This window comes from Bombus huntii, chromosome 7, assembly GCF_024542735.1.
Source record: "Bombus huntii isolate Logan2020A chromosome 7, iyBomHunt1.1, whole genome shotgun sequence".
NCBI lineage: Eukaryota > Metazoa > Arthropoda > Insecta > Hymenoptera > Apidae > Bombus > Bombus huntii.
Window position 1 is genome coordinate 4,101,847 of NC_066244.1, and position 16,899 is coordinate 4,118,745.

General features: G+C 28.8%; 2 protein-coding genes across 6 annotated transcripts; one reads left to right on the top strand and one right to left on the bottom strand.

The window, feature by feature from the left end:
* The first annotated feature begins 675 nt into the window (after positions 1-675).
* On the top strand, positions 676-9,370 carry LOC126868085 (apoptotic chromatin condensation inducer in the nucleus). 4 transcript variants are annotated; one of them, XM_050623282.1, is made up of 10 exons: positions 677-928; positions 2,277-3,591; positions 3,668-3,755; positions 3,908-4,024; positions 4,249-4,453; positions 4,962-5,170; positions 6,217-6,441; positions 7,100-7,360; positions 7,647-7,796; positions 8,272-9,370. In XM_050623282.1, exons 2-9 carry the CDS (start codon positions 2,279-2,281, stop codon positions 7,767-7,769), a joined length of 2,541 nt encoding a protein of 846 aa, XP_050479239.1. In that variant the 5' UTR covers positions 677-928; positions 2,277-2,278; the 3' UTR covers positions 7,770-7,796; positions 8,272-9,370. The 4 variants fall into 4 exon arrangements, with proteins under 4 accessions (XP_050479240.1, XP_050479239.1, XP_050479238.1 ...); XM_050623283.1 differs by lacking the exon at positions 8,272-9,370 and having other exon boundaries at positions 676-928; positions 4,965-5,170; positions 7,647-7,915; XM_050623281.1 differs by lacking the exon at positions 8,272-9,370 and having other exon boundaries at positions 678-928; positions 7,647-7,915.
* On the bottom strand, positions 9,197-16,780 carry LOC126868086 (transmembrane 9 superfamily member 2). 2 transcript variants are annotated; one of them, XM_050623285.1, is made up of 15 exons: positions 16,544-16,780; positions 15,788-15,855; positions 15,604-15,697; positions 14,259-14,394; positions 14,035-14,153; positions 13,783-13,909; positions 13,561-13,700; positions 13,295-13,471; positions 12,880-13,036; positions 12,618-12,795; positions 12,248-12,407; positions 11,955-12,106; positions 11,646-11,757; positions 11,393-11,564; positions 9,197-11,310 (listed from the first exon to the last, which is right to left on the bottom strand). In XM_050623285.1, the coding sequence occupies exons 1-15, from the start codon at positions 16,670-16,672 to the stop codon at positions 11,243-11,245; spliced, it is 1,989 nt and encodes a 662-aa protein (XP_050479242.1). In that variant the 5' UTR covers positions 16,673-16,780; the 3' UTR covers positions 9,197-11,242. The 2 variants fall into 2 exon arrangements, with proteins under 2 accessions (XP_050479242.1, XP_050479243.1); XM_050623286.1 differs by having other exon boundaries at positions 12,880-13,024; positions 16,544-16,778.
* Between the last annotated feature and the right edge of the window lie 119 nt (positions 16,781-16,899).

Genomic DNA, 16,899 nt, shown 5'->3' on the forward strand with positions numbered 1-16,899 from the left:
TAGATAAAACTCGAGTCAGGAAGGACTACACGTTGGAATGTAACAAAGTGCAATATAATGCAATAGAGAAATCTCTACAACAAGGATAAAAACCAAAGGAAATGAAACGATCCTTAAATACAGTGAAGTAAGAGTTAGCAGTAAAAATAGTATTAATTAGCAATAAGAATAACCAAACCAAAAAATCTAGAACGGATCGTAGGTTGGAGAAATGTGATATGAATGAGATAAGGAGTAATGTAGCCAAGCCTATTTCAAGGCCGATTAATAGGTCTACGTAACCCTCGGCTGGTGGACGCTTCTTGCATTGTATGCAAGGTCTAATCTATATTTAGTCAATGCTCATACATACGTATGTATGTACAGAGAATTTTGAATCGTATCTAGAATATTCGTATTTACCTCTATCTGTCTCAATCGAATATAGTATATGTTTATTGTTATTTATTGTAGTCTTTACAAAACTAAAACTTATTTGAAAGATATAGACAAGAAATCAAATACTCTGAATACCTATAAAATTTTGACTTTCGCCATTCTTCCTATATATATTCGTAACTATAATAATTACTAGATACGAAACTAAATGTAAATTACTGCTCACTACAATTTGCTTAAATCCTATTTCCACATAACGTAAACGCTGCACTGGAGAAAGCGGATTTACGAACGATATCCTAGTCAACTTACGTGGCGATAAAGTTTTTAAACGAATATACCGAATGTGCCGGCGTTCCGGTTTCACAGGTCTATCTGTTACGATGTGAAACGTTCGTGTTCAATGGAGTAAGGTGGTACGACCGATTGTTAGAGGCGTCATTGGAAACGTCGTTTTAATTGTAGTACGGTATTTATGTGTCAATAAAATTCTGAAAAAACGATACATACTTGGTAAACTTCTAGCCAGCGAACGAAACACATTTATAGAGTAAGTGACTTCTCTGAATCTTCAGATTGTGCAACATCCGCGCGTTTCTCGGGTAACCACAAATTAGATTTTGATGCTCTTCCAATAGTTTTGAATAAATATTTATCGAAAGCTGTTATCTGAGTCAATTCTTTTTGTTTACGTAATACATAGGGCTAGTAGTTATTTATTATGAACATTAATTTCTTCTGACTGCGTGGTTTTAAGTATTTGTCATTATGTACCAATAGTTTATTCAAACATTAATAAAATTCTTTGATTAATCATTCGGTTGTTATATACTATATGATTTAATGCTTTGTTTTAACATTTTGGTTTTCTTAATTTCAGATATTGTGCATGTTTCTCTCTAAAATTACTTTTCTGTGAATATTAATAAACTTGGTTACGTTAGAAAACAAGTAGTTGTGAAATAAAAATATTATTGAATATTATAGTTTTTATTTTATATAATCTTACTGGAAGTAGATTGTTATTTTATGCTTTATCTGCTTTATTATTTGAAGTTTTAGTGTTTTAATATATATTGTTTTTATTTTATATTTTTGCATTACATATGTAAATATTGAAGTAAAAATATAATTATCAGATAGTAGAAATATATCTGAAAAAAGAATTATTCAATGGTGAAACAAACATCGATTACTAAAAGATATAATTAATTTACTTTTAGTACATGAATAGAATATCCAGATGCGATCTTAGTATGAAACAAACATTTTCATTGAATGTCAATGTATGTCAAAATTTTTTATATATTAAAGTACTTTAGAAAAGTCTTTATATGTTCAAAATGTAGGGTAGATATAATAAATTTACTACATTTGATTATATAGTTGCCTTGGAAAGTAAGTTAATGCTGCTGCTAAAAGTATAAATGTAAGACCATTGACTTACTTTCAGAGACGACTATGTAATATTAACATAAACATGTCATACACAATATCTAGAATACATTTAATTATTGTTTATAAATTGAAAAGTATATTGACATTGAAAAATGAAAAAAGCGTATTATGAATAAATTCTGAATACATAATAGGTTTTAGAAAATAATTTAAAATATATTTTTTATGAGTTAGAAGTATTTATTTATTAATAATATAGAAATTCATATTGTGTGTGTCAAAAATTTTATCATTGTTATGCTATTTTATCATTGTTCTATTAAATTTTTATGTAGTTTCTAAAATTCTAGATGAGCATTCTCAACATAAATAACATTTTATTTGTAATAAATATATTTTAACATTAAACATTACTGTACTGATATGTCAATTATAGATGCACATCTGTAACATACAATTCTAAACTAGAGTTTTTAAGAATTTTGTTTTTCATATTTTAGATATGAGACGCAAAAGTGAAAGAAACAAAGCAAAAGCAGGGTCTCCAGAGAAAGAGGTTGAACGAGTAACACGAAAATCAACTCGAAAATGTGCGAAACAAGCATCTTCAACATCCTTAGAGCAAGAGAATGTTGAGGAAACAACAAAAAGTTTGAGCAATAAAATCACGGAAAAGAAGTCAGCACATATACAGAAAAAGGAAATGGAACAATTAGAAGAACAAAATGAAAAAGTTTTGTCTATTGAAGCAGATGTTAAGATCAAATCGCAAGAAGATGAAGAAGACAACAATTGCGGATCAATCTGGAAAGTGTCAAGATCCGATGCATCACCTGGCGAGATACAGAGATTAAAATTATGTAGACAGCATAACACAACAGAAGGGTTATCTGATACTTCTTTAAATAGGAAAAAATCGAACAAGTGGCAGGAAAGTGGTGAGGGAGTTGCAGAGGAGGTTGACTCGGCAGACAAGCAACTGGTTTCTTCTACAAGAGTACCCAGTAGCAATGAACAGCCGAACGATCCCTCCTCTTCATACCCAGGTCAGGACTCTAACGAAGAGGTAAGTGATAGCAAGGAGATCCTGCCTGAAACCACTTCAGCCAACTTGTCTGACGATAAACCAAACATAGATCAGCAAGGTGAATCAAATGAGGCAAATTACTCCAACGAAAACGCTGATAGTAAACCCATTAAGTCGACTAGTACAACTATATTGGCTCCTAGTTCAAATGGTAATCATTCATCCGAGGAGACAAACATTATGCCCAAGGAAGAAAAATCTGTGGAAGATACTAGTGAAAAGACAGTGGAAGCATTTAATAAAGAAACTAGTGTTGAAAACACTCAAAGAGATTCAAGCAGTGACGAGGAAGAAGATAAAAAGGAAAAAGTTCGTGAGCTAAATTCATCATCCGAATCAAATGATGAAATTCATACTAAAAGTAATAGAACTGGTGGCAGGATACAAAGTGCCAGTCGCAGAAAACATCGAACTAAATATCGAGATTCATCTAATTCTGATACACCAGATTCTGAGGATGAACCTTCTATTAAAAGAGATCTTGAAATTGATGTATGTATGCAAGAAGAGAAAATAAGTACAGAGGATTCCCACGAACAGAAAGATCATACTGAGTCACCAAAAGCAAGGAATAATTTTTTATTAAATAACATGGAAATGGAAACAGAACATTGTGAAGCAAATAAACAAAAGTTAGACAATCTAGTTGATAAATCAGAATATACTGCATCAGTAACAACTCAGTTGGTGACTTACAAACCCGTGAAAGTAAATTTAAAAAGATCATTGTAAGTATAAATTAGCGAGTCGTCCAAATTCTTATCATTAATATCTTGCTATATCGTTTTATAAATTTTGTTTCAGTTCTTCGAGAATGTTAACAGAAAAGAATGATGTTAAAAAAGAAGATACTGATGCAAATGCAAATAATGAAGCAAGTGCTCCAAATAAGGTTCATTGTTATACTTTCTTTCTAAATAAATGAATCATTTATCAAATAATTGTAATGTAGCTTAGTCATAACCAGTATATATCAAATATTTATGGTATTATAATAGTTATTATATAAGATCATTAAATATCACAATTATATGTTTTTTATAGGAAAATCACGACAACACCGAACCAGATTCCAAATGTGTTCCGAGAAAGCGTCGATGGGGTACTGCATTATCTACTGACACCGCACCTTCGTTTTCAATTTCTACGGATTCACTTAAAGTAATATTTCTATTTTTAACGTCTAACATTTTGTAAATTTTAGAAAGAAATATCTATGATGTTTTATGATCTTAGAAATAAATAAAAAGAATACAATTAAATGTAAATATTTGCATATGTAATATTAATATCATAGTATAAATATTAATATTAATGTCATACATTATACTTGTAAAGTTTTCTAAATTTGTGTGTACTCATACACATTTGTATTTGTGTAATAGGCGTTGGTGCCAGGAGCAAGACCATTGTCGATAAATGAGGTTCGTCTTTCAAAAGATGACGATGAAGACAGAGATCGTTATCGAGTTAGCGAAAAGTGGCACAATTCTAATGACGGAATAAACGATAATAAGTCCGGTGACGAAAACATCATGCAAAAGAATGGTGCAACAAAAAAGGGAGACCCAAAGATAGATAATCATATAGGTATGTGAACACTTTCAAAGGGTCTTATGTGAGTTATTTTAATTTCTATAAACATGGTATCATTTATATCAAAATAAAAAAAATAAGTGAATATTTCCTAAAATCACACCATTTAAATGTATGAGATTTAAAATAACTATTTAAAAAAATATTTAATATATTGATTTAAATGCAGTAAGGAATATATTAAAAAATATTCTTGATCCTTAACTATCACTATTATAAAAATTAATCTAATATATATATATATATTTGTTTGTTAAAATTTTTTTGTTTGAAGATATTTGGATAGAGATTTTAAAATTTGTTGTACTAATGAAATAGAAGTTTACTTCTCTGAGAAACAATAGGTTTGTAATTAAGAGCTATATTTGTAATTGGAGGTATAATTGTAAGGATATGTTTGTGAACGATCAATCTTTTTTGTTTTTTTTTTTCCTTTTTTTTGAGTAGAATGTGACGAATATGAAATATTTTATGTATTTATTAGTTAAATTGTGGTTTGTAGCAGCAAGGCGTAAGATATCGATCGTTAAAGAAGTGCCACATGTCAAATCTCCAAGTCCACCTGCTACGAAGCCCACAAATATCCTTCTGATCAAAAACTTGGTTCGTCCGTTTACTTTGAATCAAATTAAAGAACTTCTGTCGCGTACTGGCACAATTGTCGAAAATGGATTTTGGATGGATCGAATTAAATCCAAGTGTTTTGTAGAGGTATGTCAAAATAATTTTTAAAAATGCTCATTTAATTTTGATATGTATCAGTCCTCTGATTTATGCAAAGTGTTTGTTCCATGTACGTCTTTTTTACGTAAATCATGCGTAATTAATTTAATCATAAAGATCTCGTAAATGAAGGCTGCAAATGTGAAAAGAATACTATAGAGAAAAGTCAATATAAGTTATAAAAATATTTATTCCACATAGATGGAAAAAGGGAAGTTATAAAATTCTATATAAAACAAAATAAATATTATTCGCTGTAGCTGCTGATATCATACTTTAAAATAAACAACTTTTTCTTTTTAATTAACTTAAAGTTATTATCTTCATCTCTTGAGTTATTTTCTGCTTCAGTTCCATTATTAATGTTTCGATCCTTTGGCATCCGAGTTTTGAAAATCTCTAGATCAGCACTCATTCTTTTCCTTTGTTGTCAACACAGTAAATTTAATAAAGATTATAGAAGAATATATTTTCTACGTAAATTGACGGACGGGTGCAATACTGTAATATTATTTTGAATTACTAGAAGATATATTCTACATATTATACTAAGATAGTAAAAAATAAATAATATTAAATTAAAAATGATTAGTAATGTAAAGATTGTTTTTTATATTGTGTAATATCTGTTGTCTTTTAAATATTTTTATATAAGTAACGAATATAATAGAAAAAGACAAACGAAAAATTATTAATATATTAATATAAAAACGTTCATTATTTGATATTTGGAGATTCATTTTCTTTTATCAATATTAAAATGCTGTCATATAAACATATAGAGTTTATAATGACAATAATCTTTAATAAAGGCTTTTGTATATATTTTATTGCATTGATTTGTTATTTCATATCGCAATATTATTAAATTTATTTATTTATATTATTTACATTATGTTAAGGTATCTTCTTCTTATGTTCTTTCTATTTTCTTCTTTTCTTTTTATTGTTCTTTTTATATTTCAATATTGATAACTTTTGAATTTATTGTAAACACAGTGTCGTAGATGATAGTATTAATTGAATTGTTTTAGTATGCTAACGAAGACCAGGCATTTGAGACGAGGCAAGCATTACATGGTATATCCTGGCCAGTTTCAAACCCAAAGAGGCTTCATGTTGAATATGCAACCAAAGATGACATGGAATTAGCACGCGAATTGTCAAAGGATCAGTCCATCCCAAGAAAAACTGAACCTCTCGTACCGTCTGATTCATGGCAGCAGGATTGGAATCGCGAAGAAAGAACGAATACAAAGGTATATCAATTTTATCATATTTTACAATTCGTACACAGAAAGAGCTTTAAGGAAAAGTATAAAATGTGATAAATAATGATAAAGAATGTGTATTATAAAATTTACTATTATTTGTAACTATGTTCACTTTCTTTTATAAAATAAAATTTAGATTAAAAAGTAAAAAGTATAAACAAATATTTTGAATTTGATAATATAATCGTCTACTTGAATTTTATATTGAAATGTAATTATCAATCCAAAGAATTGATCAAAATCATTATCACTGATTTTACGAAAGTTTCTTTTCATTAACCTTTGGAAATACTATCTCTTTAAATATATTCTAACATATATTTAAAAATAAATTATATTTGATTGATCAATTGCTATGGTGAAATAGAAATACATATATTAATTTCTCTTATGGGATCCTGATGTATTTGAATGAAAATTGAAATTTCAACTTATAACTTATAATTATTAACCTAATTGAAGATTAGTGAAATCTTAATTATATATTGTTTTAGAGCAGAATTATGACAATGTTTATAATATCTGAGATAGTTCAGAACACCAGAATAGCATTTAAGGGCTAAATAAAAATGAATAGATTATGAATTATTAAATAAAAGATTGCAGTTATGCGATAACTAAAGAAGAGTTTTGTAAACAATAGGTGATGGTAGTTCGAGAATGGGATCTTGGTAAAGAAGATGGACAACAGCATATAAAAGAAAAAGAACGTGAAAAGAAAGAACATGATAAAAAAAGACGACAGAGGAGTCGGAGTCCAGCAGTGGAAGCACACCTTCCAGCTCCAGCTCGTAAATTTAAAAAGAAAGAGGATGAGCCACCACCGGCTAAGCTTCTAGATGATCTCTTTAGAAAAACGAAAGCAACGCCATGCATATACTGGTTACCACTCACAAATGAACAGGTACATTATAGATAAAGTACAATCTAAGTACTTATATTTTATAACAAAACTAAATACTACATTTATAAATATGATACTTATAAAGTAGAAAAACAAATGATGATTTTTTAAATTGTATTCATTTATATAAAGTAATTTAATACAATATTTAAAATATACGGAATGAAGTTCTCATTCTAGTATCTAACCTCGATTTAGCCTCATTTCTTCATAAAACTATGAATTTGCATGTGTGATCTAATTATTACTACTCATAGGGATAATCATAGATATGTTTTAATTACAGATAGTCGTAAAAGAAGAAATGAGAAGGCAACACATGGCAGAACATGCACGCAGATTAGAAGAGATGAGACGCGCTGAAAGAAACAACAGGGACGGTCGTCGCCGTCGCAGCCCAAGAAAATAGTTCTCTGATCGACCACTTTCTATAAACGTACCTTTCCCTCTCTGATGCAAAAGTTCCAATTTTGATCAGTTATATTTTTAAGATGTTATAGATCACGAAAAGACGAACGAATTTTTCCTTTTTACATTAGAGAGAGACTTGCCGAAGATGCTTTTTAAATTTTCCTTTATCAATTGTTCCACAATTAGCAGCCCGTTTTTATGATTAATGATTTAACAATGTCATGTTAGAATTTGTGTTTTTTGTTCTTCCACACTTTTTTCTTTTTTTTTTTAAATTTAGAAAACTTCTGTTTCACGTGAGAACGTAATTTGTATTATTCCTTTTCTCTTGTTCTGATACCAATCTCGCGTATTTATTTCTCTGTTTGATTTCAATTTGTTCAATCGTTAATTTTCATTCATTGGTCAGAAACTGTACAAATTTGTTGCATGATCAAGAAACGTCCCGATCTCCGATCCATTCTCCCCGAAATTTCAGCATTAAACCATACTTCTTACAGGTCGACATTAACTATCCAACAGAGCGCTGTAACTGTAGAACGAACGGTAGTGTTTGCATCGTCTAGGAGTGATACATCACGTTCTACGATACGTCGTAGTGCGATATCGCAAAACGTGCCCTGGGGAATCGAAGGATAATCAAACGAAAAAACTATCTACATAGAGAAAAAACGCTCGGAACGAATTTAGCATTCGTGATCGTTGAAAAACGCTATTTGTTTTCTTACGAGAAAATAAAAAACGAAACGAAACAAAAAAAATTAATGCTGAGGCGAGATGCTGAAAGCAGCAGCGAACAAAAAAGTCCAAAATAAGGATGCTGAGAGACTGTGATTCATTAATATGAAGTCGTCCTAAAGCGTCAATGGGAGTGTTTTTCTCTCCTCTGAATCTATCTCTCTTTTCGTCTCTGTCGGTAGAATAGCCTGACTTCCTTGAATTTTGACATGTACTGCCACATAGATAGTGGTAGTAAAATGTAAAGTTTTGGTGTTTCTCGTTTTCGCGCAATGAATTTGCACAGCCAGAAACACGTTTGTATATAAAGCATAATTCAATACGCCGTGATATGACATGTAAAATTATGAATAAATGTAAAACATTGTAGGTTATATACGAAAAGTATATCTACCGCTTACTTTGTACAATGTCATACCATATTTAGAAGATTTGTTATTCACCCTTGAAATAAGATCGAAAGATTTACGAAGAAGAAGCGAAAGAAAAAAAAAATACATACATTTTAGAACGAAAAATGAATTGTTCGTTATATTTATTTCATCGTTATAATATATATTTTTTGTCTGATTCGAACAAAAAATGTAATTGAAAAGGAAACCAACGAGGAAAAACAATATTATTAATAAAAAATAACTCGAACATGGCGATAAATGTTTGAAATGTTTGCAACAGGGAAAACAAATGTTTACGTAAACTTATTCGATCTTTATTTATATTAAAATCGTTAACGCTAACGTTGTAATTGCTTCAATTTACAAAAATCGTGAATTACAGAATGTGCATGTCAGCTATTAATTAAAATATTTCACAATCACAAATACTATGAATAGAAAGAATAAAAGAAAACTGAAATTTCAAGTTTGGTGTGTAACTTAACTACTAATTTATACACTGTATATCTTTCCTCCAATTAAACTAATTTTAATGACGTGTTGCGTCCAAAAATATTTTTTTACACATTAAGGAAAAGAACGTAGTTATGCAATAATGTATATTCTTAAATATCCTTATTCTTTTTAAATTATCATGTGAAAAAAATCAGAAATTGAAACAATTATGAGAAACTAACATTATATTTGTCTTGATTATGATTTGAAATTAATTCTTAGATCTCTTTCTAAATTTTTTTATAAAATTGTGGATGGAAATTTAATATGTAGTTATTTATAATTTTAAAAGTATTTATTATCATAAATGTCTCTTCTGAATCAGCTTTCCAAGAACCAAAAGAAGGAAACTTTCTTTTTATATATATTTTGTTCCTTTTTTATATAATATTTGAATTATCTAAACCGGAACAACATTATAATAAAGAACTATAATCAAAATGTTTGATAGAATAGTTATATGAATTCGGCTAGAATCGATATTTTCACTAAATTTGGCTTTCTATAATTGTTCTTTGAAATTTGAAATTATTTCGAGGACATGAATCGATTATATGACAGTTTCTAACGCCTGAAAAGAATATCTTTTTTAGAGCCTATAAATAATATTTTGCCTAAAATTTTGTATTTCACAATATACTTAAAATTTTAACGAAATTCATCCTTTGTGGTCGTATTTATACGTGTGTATGTATTACAAGTAAATTAACTTAATATACATACATATTTCTTTCTTTGCTTATATCGCAAAAAGATTAAATTACTTTTACGCAACCATTTATAAATTTTATAATATATTCAACTTAAAGAGTTAAGCTGTGTAATACAGAATGCAAAGGACTCGATCTTACAAACATGATAAAAAATGTGTGTACATATTACAATTCAAATTTATAGTCCAGAGAATTCGAGAGACTACTTGACGATTACAAGACAAAAGTCTTTTCTTATTTACATTGTTGATTAATATCTTTAGTTTATCAGCTTATTATTGTAAACAAATGTATCTAATAATTATACATTACATCTGGATTGCACAATTCATTTGTAAAATGTATACACGTATCTTTATAGCTTTGATACACTTATCTCGTTATCAAAAGAATGCATACTGACAAGTACGCTAAAGACTCTATAACGGTTCATTCTGAGATAGCGAGTAGTAAATAGAAATTAAAATAAGATTTGTCGTTGCTTTGGTATCGTCTCACGAAGGCGATATTGAATATAATAGATATGTATCTTAAATGCAATTAAATCTTGAATAAAACATAGAGTTAAAGTGCAATCCTTTACAAACAATTATAGAGTCTTTACTGCAGTTAACAATAAACACATCAATGTTATGCTGATAAATTTCGAACATTTTGTCTCCTGGTTTTCAGGTAGCAGATCAAATTAATGACCTGATTTGTAACCCTTTTTATGCGCATGTTTCAAGAAGCAAGAAAATGTATAAAAACAATTTTGGCAAATAATACTTCTTTGGAAATCTTGCAAAATAAAACAAACGCTTCTTATGACTATTATCATTATCAAACAGTATTTTTTGTACTAATTTGTAATATTATTGTTATACTTTATTTATTATTAATAACATAAATAATAAGTAATATCTGAAATATTTAATTGCATGAAATATCTATAATTGAGACAATAAATAAATTGAAACTAGAACACTTGCACATAAAAAGGAGTTGATGCTAACACTTGCGCATAAAAAGGACTTGATGCTTGTACGTTAACACCGTCTTTTTCGAAACTGATATCAATTATCATTCATTTCTATGACTATTTTATTCGTACCACATTCAGTTTATTTCGATAAGTATCATTTGATACATTAGTCGACTTTTACGACACTGTAGATCTTTCGCACGAACCAGAAACAGGCAAAGAAGCCAATTGATCCTATTTAATACATAAAATACGCAATAATTTTTTATTTAAAAATATTAACATTTTATTATTGTAGAAGAAATAAATATTTTACCTGTTAAAACGAAGAATAAGTAAACCATAATACAAGTATAACCAAAGTAAAGGAACGTAGATGTAGCATCTTCTATTTCCAACTTAGTCATGAAAAAATGTATGCAATATATTAATAAATAGAACGCAGTAAATCCAGATGTTAGGAAACTACGCCACCACCAATGATAATCCTAAAACAAAAAAGATGATTCGAATATATGTATCTTGAGAAATGTTTTATTTATTTTATTAATAAAAGGCCATTCATTTACTTCCGCACAAAGATGGAAATAGCAAAGTAAAATCGTCGTTTCTGAACATGTAATTACGAGTATAACAAATACCAAAAAGAGAAATCCAAACATGTAATACACCTGACTTGACCTGAAACAGATTAATTAAAGTTTAAATATTTTGTATATTAAAAAATAAAAACTTTCCTATTTATAAATACAATATTAGACTTAGTAGTAAGTGGAAGTAATTAGAATAAATAAAGCTGATCAGTGGAATTAATGATGCTTATAACTTATATTATCTATGTTATTAAAGCTACTAGGTTTTTAAAATGTGATATTTACCATAAAGAATTAAGTATAAAGAATAATTGTATAAATATACATCCGAAAGGTAGAACTCCACCCATTATTACACCAGGTATTGGTTGAGTATAAAAACTTTGTTCTGGTATTTGTCTAGGAATCTGATTGGTTCTAACAGGATGCTCCAAAGACTAAAATAAAATTCGTTACTAATGAATTTCTTCTTTGAAATCTTATGTTTTGTCAATAGAATTTCTACAGAACAACGCTACTGCTTCTATATATATAAAAGAACATTCTACACTATTTTTGTTGGTAAAAGAAGTCTTTACCCTTTTCCGGAATCCGAAATAAGCACCAATAAATGTTAATGGAAGAGATACTCCAAACCAAAGTGCTAGAAGAGCAATAAGGGTGCTGAATGGTACTGCAGCTGAACTTTCATTTGCCCAAAAAATTAAATTCATTATAAAGAATAAACTGAATACAATTCTGTAAATAAAAATACATTTTTATAAAATTCGTCTTCATACTCACGATATTTTAAATATAAAGTAAATATGTATTTACATAAATTATTAAAAGGATCATAGCCAAAGGATGAACTGTTATTAACTTTGATTTTCAGATTGTATAGCTTTATAGACTAGTTGTATTTATCACACACATGTGCATATATATTTATTAAATAAATCATATTACCCAGGACTCAACATAGATGTAAGTACAACGTTCGATTTCCATTTTTCACCACCGAAGCTTTTATATATTCTAGCAGATACGTAACCAGCAGTAGCTCCGAGGCAAACATATAAAACCATGGCACAAGTCATTAAAGCTCCTCTGTTTGCTGGAGATAAAAATCCTAAACACGCAAATGCTGTGGAATGCAAAATGAAACTTTATATTTTTTCTGTTTATATATCAAGTAAATACACTTATGCATGTAGATTTAGAAACTTACCAAGTGTTACAAGTGTCATATAAAACACTTGAACACCAGACCCGAGTAAAACTGATAATAACATTCCTTTGCGAGGAGGTCGAAATACATCACCATGAACTAATTTCCAGCCAAATTCTTCATGTGCGTCTTCTCCTGATTCTATCTGGAAGGAAGCCTGCGTTATTGAAACACAGACAAGGGAACATCACAGCTTTATGATATAAAACAAAACCAAACATCGTGTCATACGTTCTTGTTAATTAATGAGATAATACCGTCATTTTAGTAACTTCAAAGAGAATGAGATGATTTGAATAATATGTAAATAAATAAAAATGAAATACATATTAAATTTATCGATTAAAACAGAATGAAACTTTCTAATTCAAGTAAAATGAAACAAAAGTTAACAAATAGCATTTCATTAGTGTACCTGATTGTATCTCGCAATATCTTTGTGTAATGTTCGGAGCAATATCATGGCCACCATTCCAGAAAGGAACAAAACAATTATTAATGAATTAAGAATACTAAACCACTGGATATTTGTATGCGGCATAGATTCTAAGATATAATCCCATCTAGATGACCATTTGATTGTACTGTTTTCCTAAAATAAAAAATATAATCGTATTTTTTGTTTAAAAACTATACTATCAAGGTATAGATTGCGCTTAATTTGTTATTGTAAATGCTTACAATATACGTCACAGAGTATGTGTAAGTAATATCTAAGTTTTTCCCAACAGAAAGTGGACTGTGTGGTATATCTAATGCTTCTTTGTGCTCACAGTTAACAACAGTACCATGTTTAATACTACGAGGAACCACTTTAACAGCTATTAAAGAAAATAAACATAAATTTCGTTAAAAATTAGCATTGCAAGTTTAACAGCATACAAATGAAATTTCAGTCCTTACATATTATACGTCCTCCATTTTCCTTAAATGCAGATCCCCATTCTTCTTTAACACCGCTATGATACGTGATCGTAAGGTCTACATGATTATATAGGTAATAACTGTTTTCTCTTTTGTTATATGCATCCTAATAAAGAACAAATTGATTAATTTCACTTAGCGCATATTTTCTGTAAGTTTAAGGAATTTTTTCAATCTACTATTAATGAACTTTTGGTTTTTGATTCAGAAATAATAATACTTTAAATTTACATTAACAGTACAGTCCTGTTGAGATCTTGAATCTCGCAAGAAGCATCCCATAGGAAATCCAGTACTACAATATTGTCTTTCATTCTCTAACTGATAACACCACGTAACAGGCATATTATCTATAAGAAAAAAAAAGAAAAAAAGAGAAGGAACTTATTAACATGGTGATATGAACAATAATAAAGGTTTTCCAGATTCAACTTGTTTTATCACTAAGATATTACCAACTATCCAATGATGCTGATATTTAAATGCCATTCCTTTCCTCAAAAATTCCAATTTCTTTTCTGAATCTTTATTTCCACCTTGATATGATCTTTTACACACAACGTCACAATTAACATTTTTCATGAACTCTAGCTGAAAATTTACATAATTTATATCTTTTATTATACATATTCATATTATACATAAGCTAGGGAGCCAACTTTTTTATATCATAAAATTTTTGTAACATTTTTATGTTACTCATTTGCATTGATGTTACTACATACAAATTGTATTCAACTCATAGATGCAGAAAGAACAGTTTTCGTATGTAGAAAACATTTAAACTTGTTTTTCTCTAAAGTTGTTACTTTTGAATTATGTCACTATTCTAGCAAATGAACAATATATTAAATCACTGTTCCAAAGAAAAAATGGAAGATAGAAAATAACCATTGTCATAATTTTTCAGGGATTTCCAATAGTCTGACAAAATAATGTTTCCGATGAGAGTTAATTACTTTTCAATTTGCTATAAATTGTAACTTAAAAAATTTCCAAACAGTTCTTTTTACAATAAAGAATCAAGGTCATATTGAATTTTTAATACGACACTCTATTTTTAACTTTACAATGTTATAGCTGATGTTAAGATGAATTCAACAATTCCCTATAGCATGACATAATATTTTGTGGACAGATTATGTGCATACAAGCTGTATACACAGTTTAAAAAAATTTTAAATAATGTGTACAAGCTTAAGCATGATAGAATGAAGATTTTATGATATAAAATATAGGTCCACATTAATCAATTAAGTATTCGCTAAATGTTGATGTTATCCACATATCGACATAATCCGAAAATATTAATTATAAGCAGTAAAACAGGTAGGAATTCTCATGTTGTGTCCTTTGAGATAAATTAAAATACAACGAACGTTATGATCTCAAACACCCATGAAAATTAATTGTTCGAGTAGTTTCAAAACTTAAAACAGATAAGAACGATTTCGAGTATTGAAATTGAACCCCGGTAAACCGTGTGAAACTTCGCGAATGTTCGATTACACAAGATAACTTTATTTTGACAAGGTGATAAAAATGCGGTGATATGTACTTAAGGGCAAAAAGTATAAAATCAATTTTAGAAATTTTTTGAAATGTAAGTCTTACTCAAAATCCCGATGAACTCAGTTTCTTGAATAGGCTCGTAAATTTCACTTCCTGCTATCCCACTGACATTCGCGTATACGGACACAACATTTATTTTCCACATTGAATGTGTTAAATGCATAAAATATACAAAAATAAATATAATTGAATATAACGAATGATTCGAAGGTTTCATTTTTATCATACCTTGTAAGGAGAAGGCCTTATACGTTCTCCAAAAACAACTTGTCCTAAGTTTTCAACAGGACTCTGAGTTTCATCGGAAGGACAAAAATCAAAGCTAAAAAAAGAATTCTTGGTATAACAATTCAAACTTCTACGAGATTAAAAGATGTTATCAATTATATATGTGTTTCTTATGAAAACTTACTGATGATATTCATATGGTATTACATATTTCTCAGTGTTTAGACGATTTACATACAGTTTAATCTCGGACTGAAAGAAATAAACATTATCTAATAAAACACAATAAATTATAGATTACATACATTATATTTATGTAATACATCAATTATTACACTTACGTAATATATAATTATTATTACATTGTAATTATAAATAATTTATGATTATTATTTTTTATTACTTTTAAATGTGGGAGCTTTTGATTAAATTTTTATGAATTTTTTATAATTATGACATTTATAATGAAGTTAATAAATACAAATTCGAAAATTTAGAAATACTTAAATTTAAAAGATACATATGTAATTATTATGCTTTCAAACACAACATATTTGAACAGCTGACGTTTCGTCATAAATCGTACAAAATGTAAAGTACCTACATGTTCGTGTAAGGTCGATTTACGAACATTCTAGTCAGATTGTATAAGCAATTAAATATTTTTTCCAAATCTTTCGTGCCTCAATTTCGCTGTTATGAGTCATATGTCACGAAAGGCCACATCGAAACATATTTACAATTATTAAAAATTACTTCTTAATTAAAATAATACGAAAAATAAAAATTACATTAGACTGTACGATCAAAATGTAATGATTATTATAATTGACGAATATGAAGGATGTATATTAGAGAAAAAGGAGAAAAAAAGTGATAAACTAAATATACATGATCATAACCAATTCTTAAAATAGTAAAAAATAATCTTTATACGCACTTTACACGTTTCAGAGGTTTCTCCGGCCTTGCAATAATTTACCGGTGCTAGACCCGGTAAATAAAAAGTCGATGAGTGGTGAATTAGACATACAACGAACAGTAACCACAGTAAAATTATTCTCGCCATTGTGTATTGTTGTTCGTCCTTACTAACTACTTGCCTAGTGCAAGTATATGTCAATTGCTATATGAAAAACATCGGACCCTACACTACCATGATACTGTCATTGATAACGAATTCTAGATAGATTGGTTACCTCTACGCGTAGCAATCTCGCTTTTCATACTATCGAACTTCTAATTGCCAATTGCTAACTCTGATTTCGAATCGTAGAAACAAATATCAATTAAAAT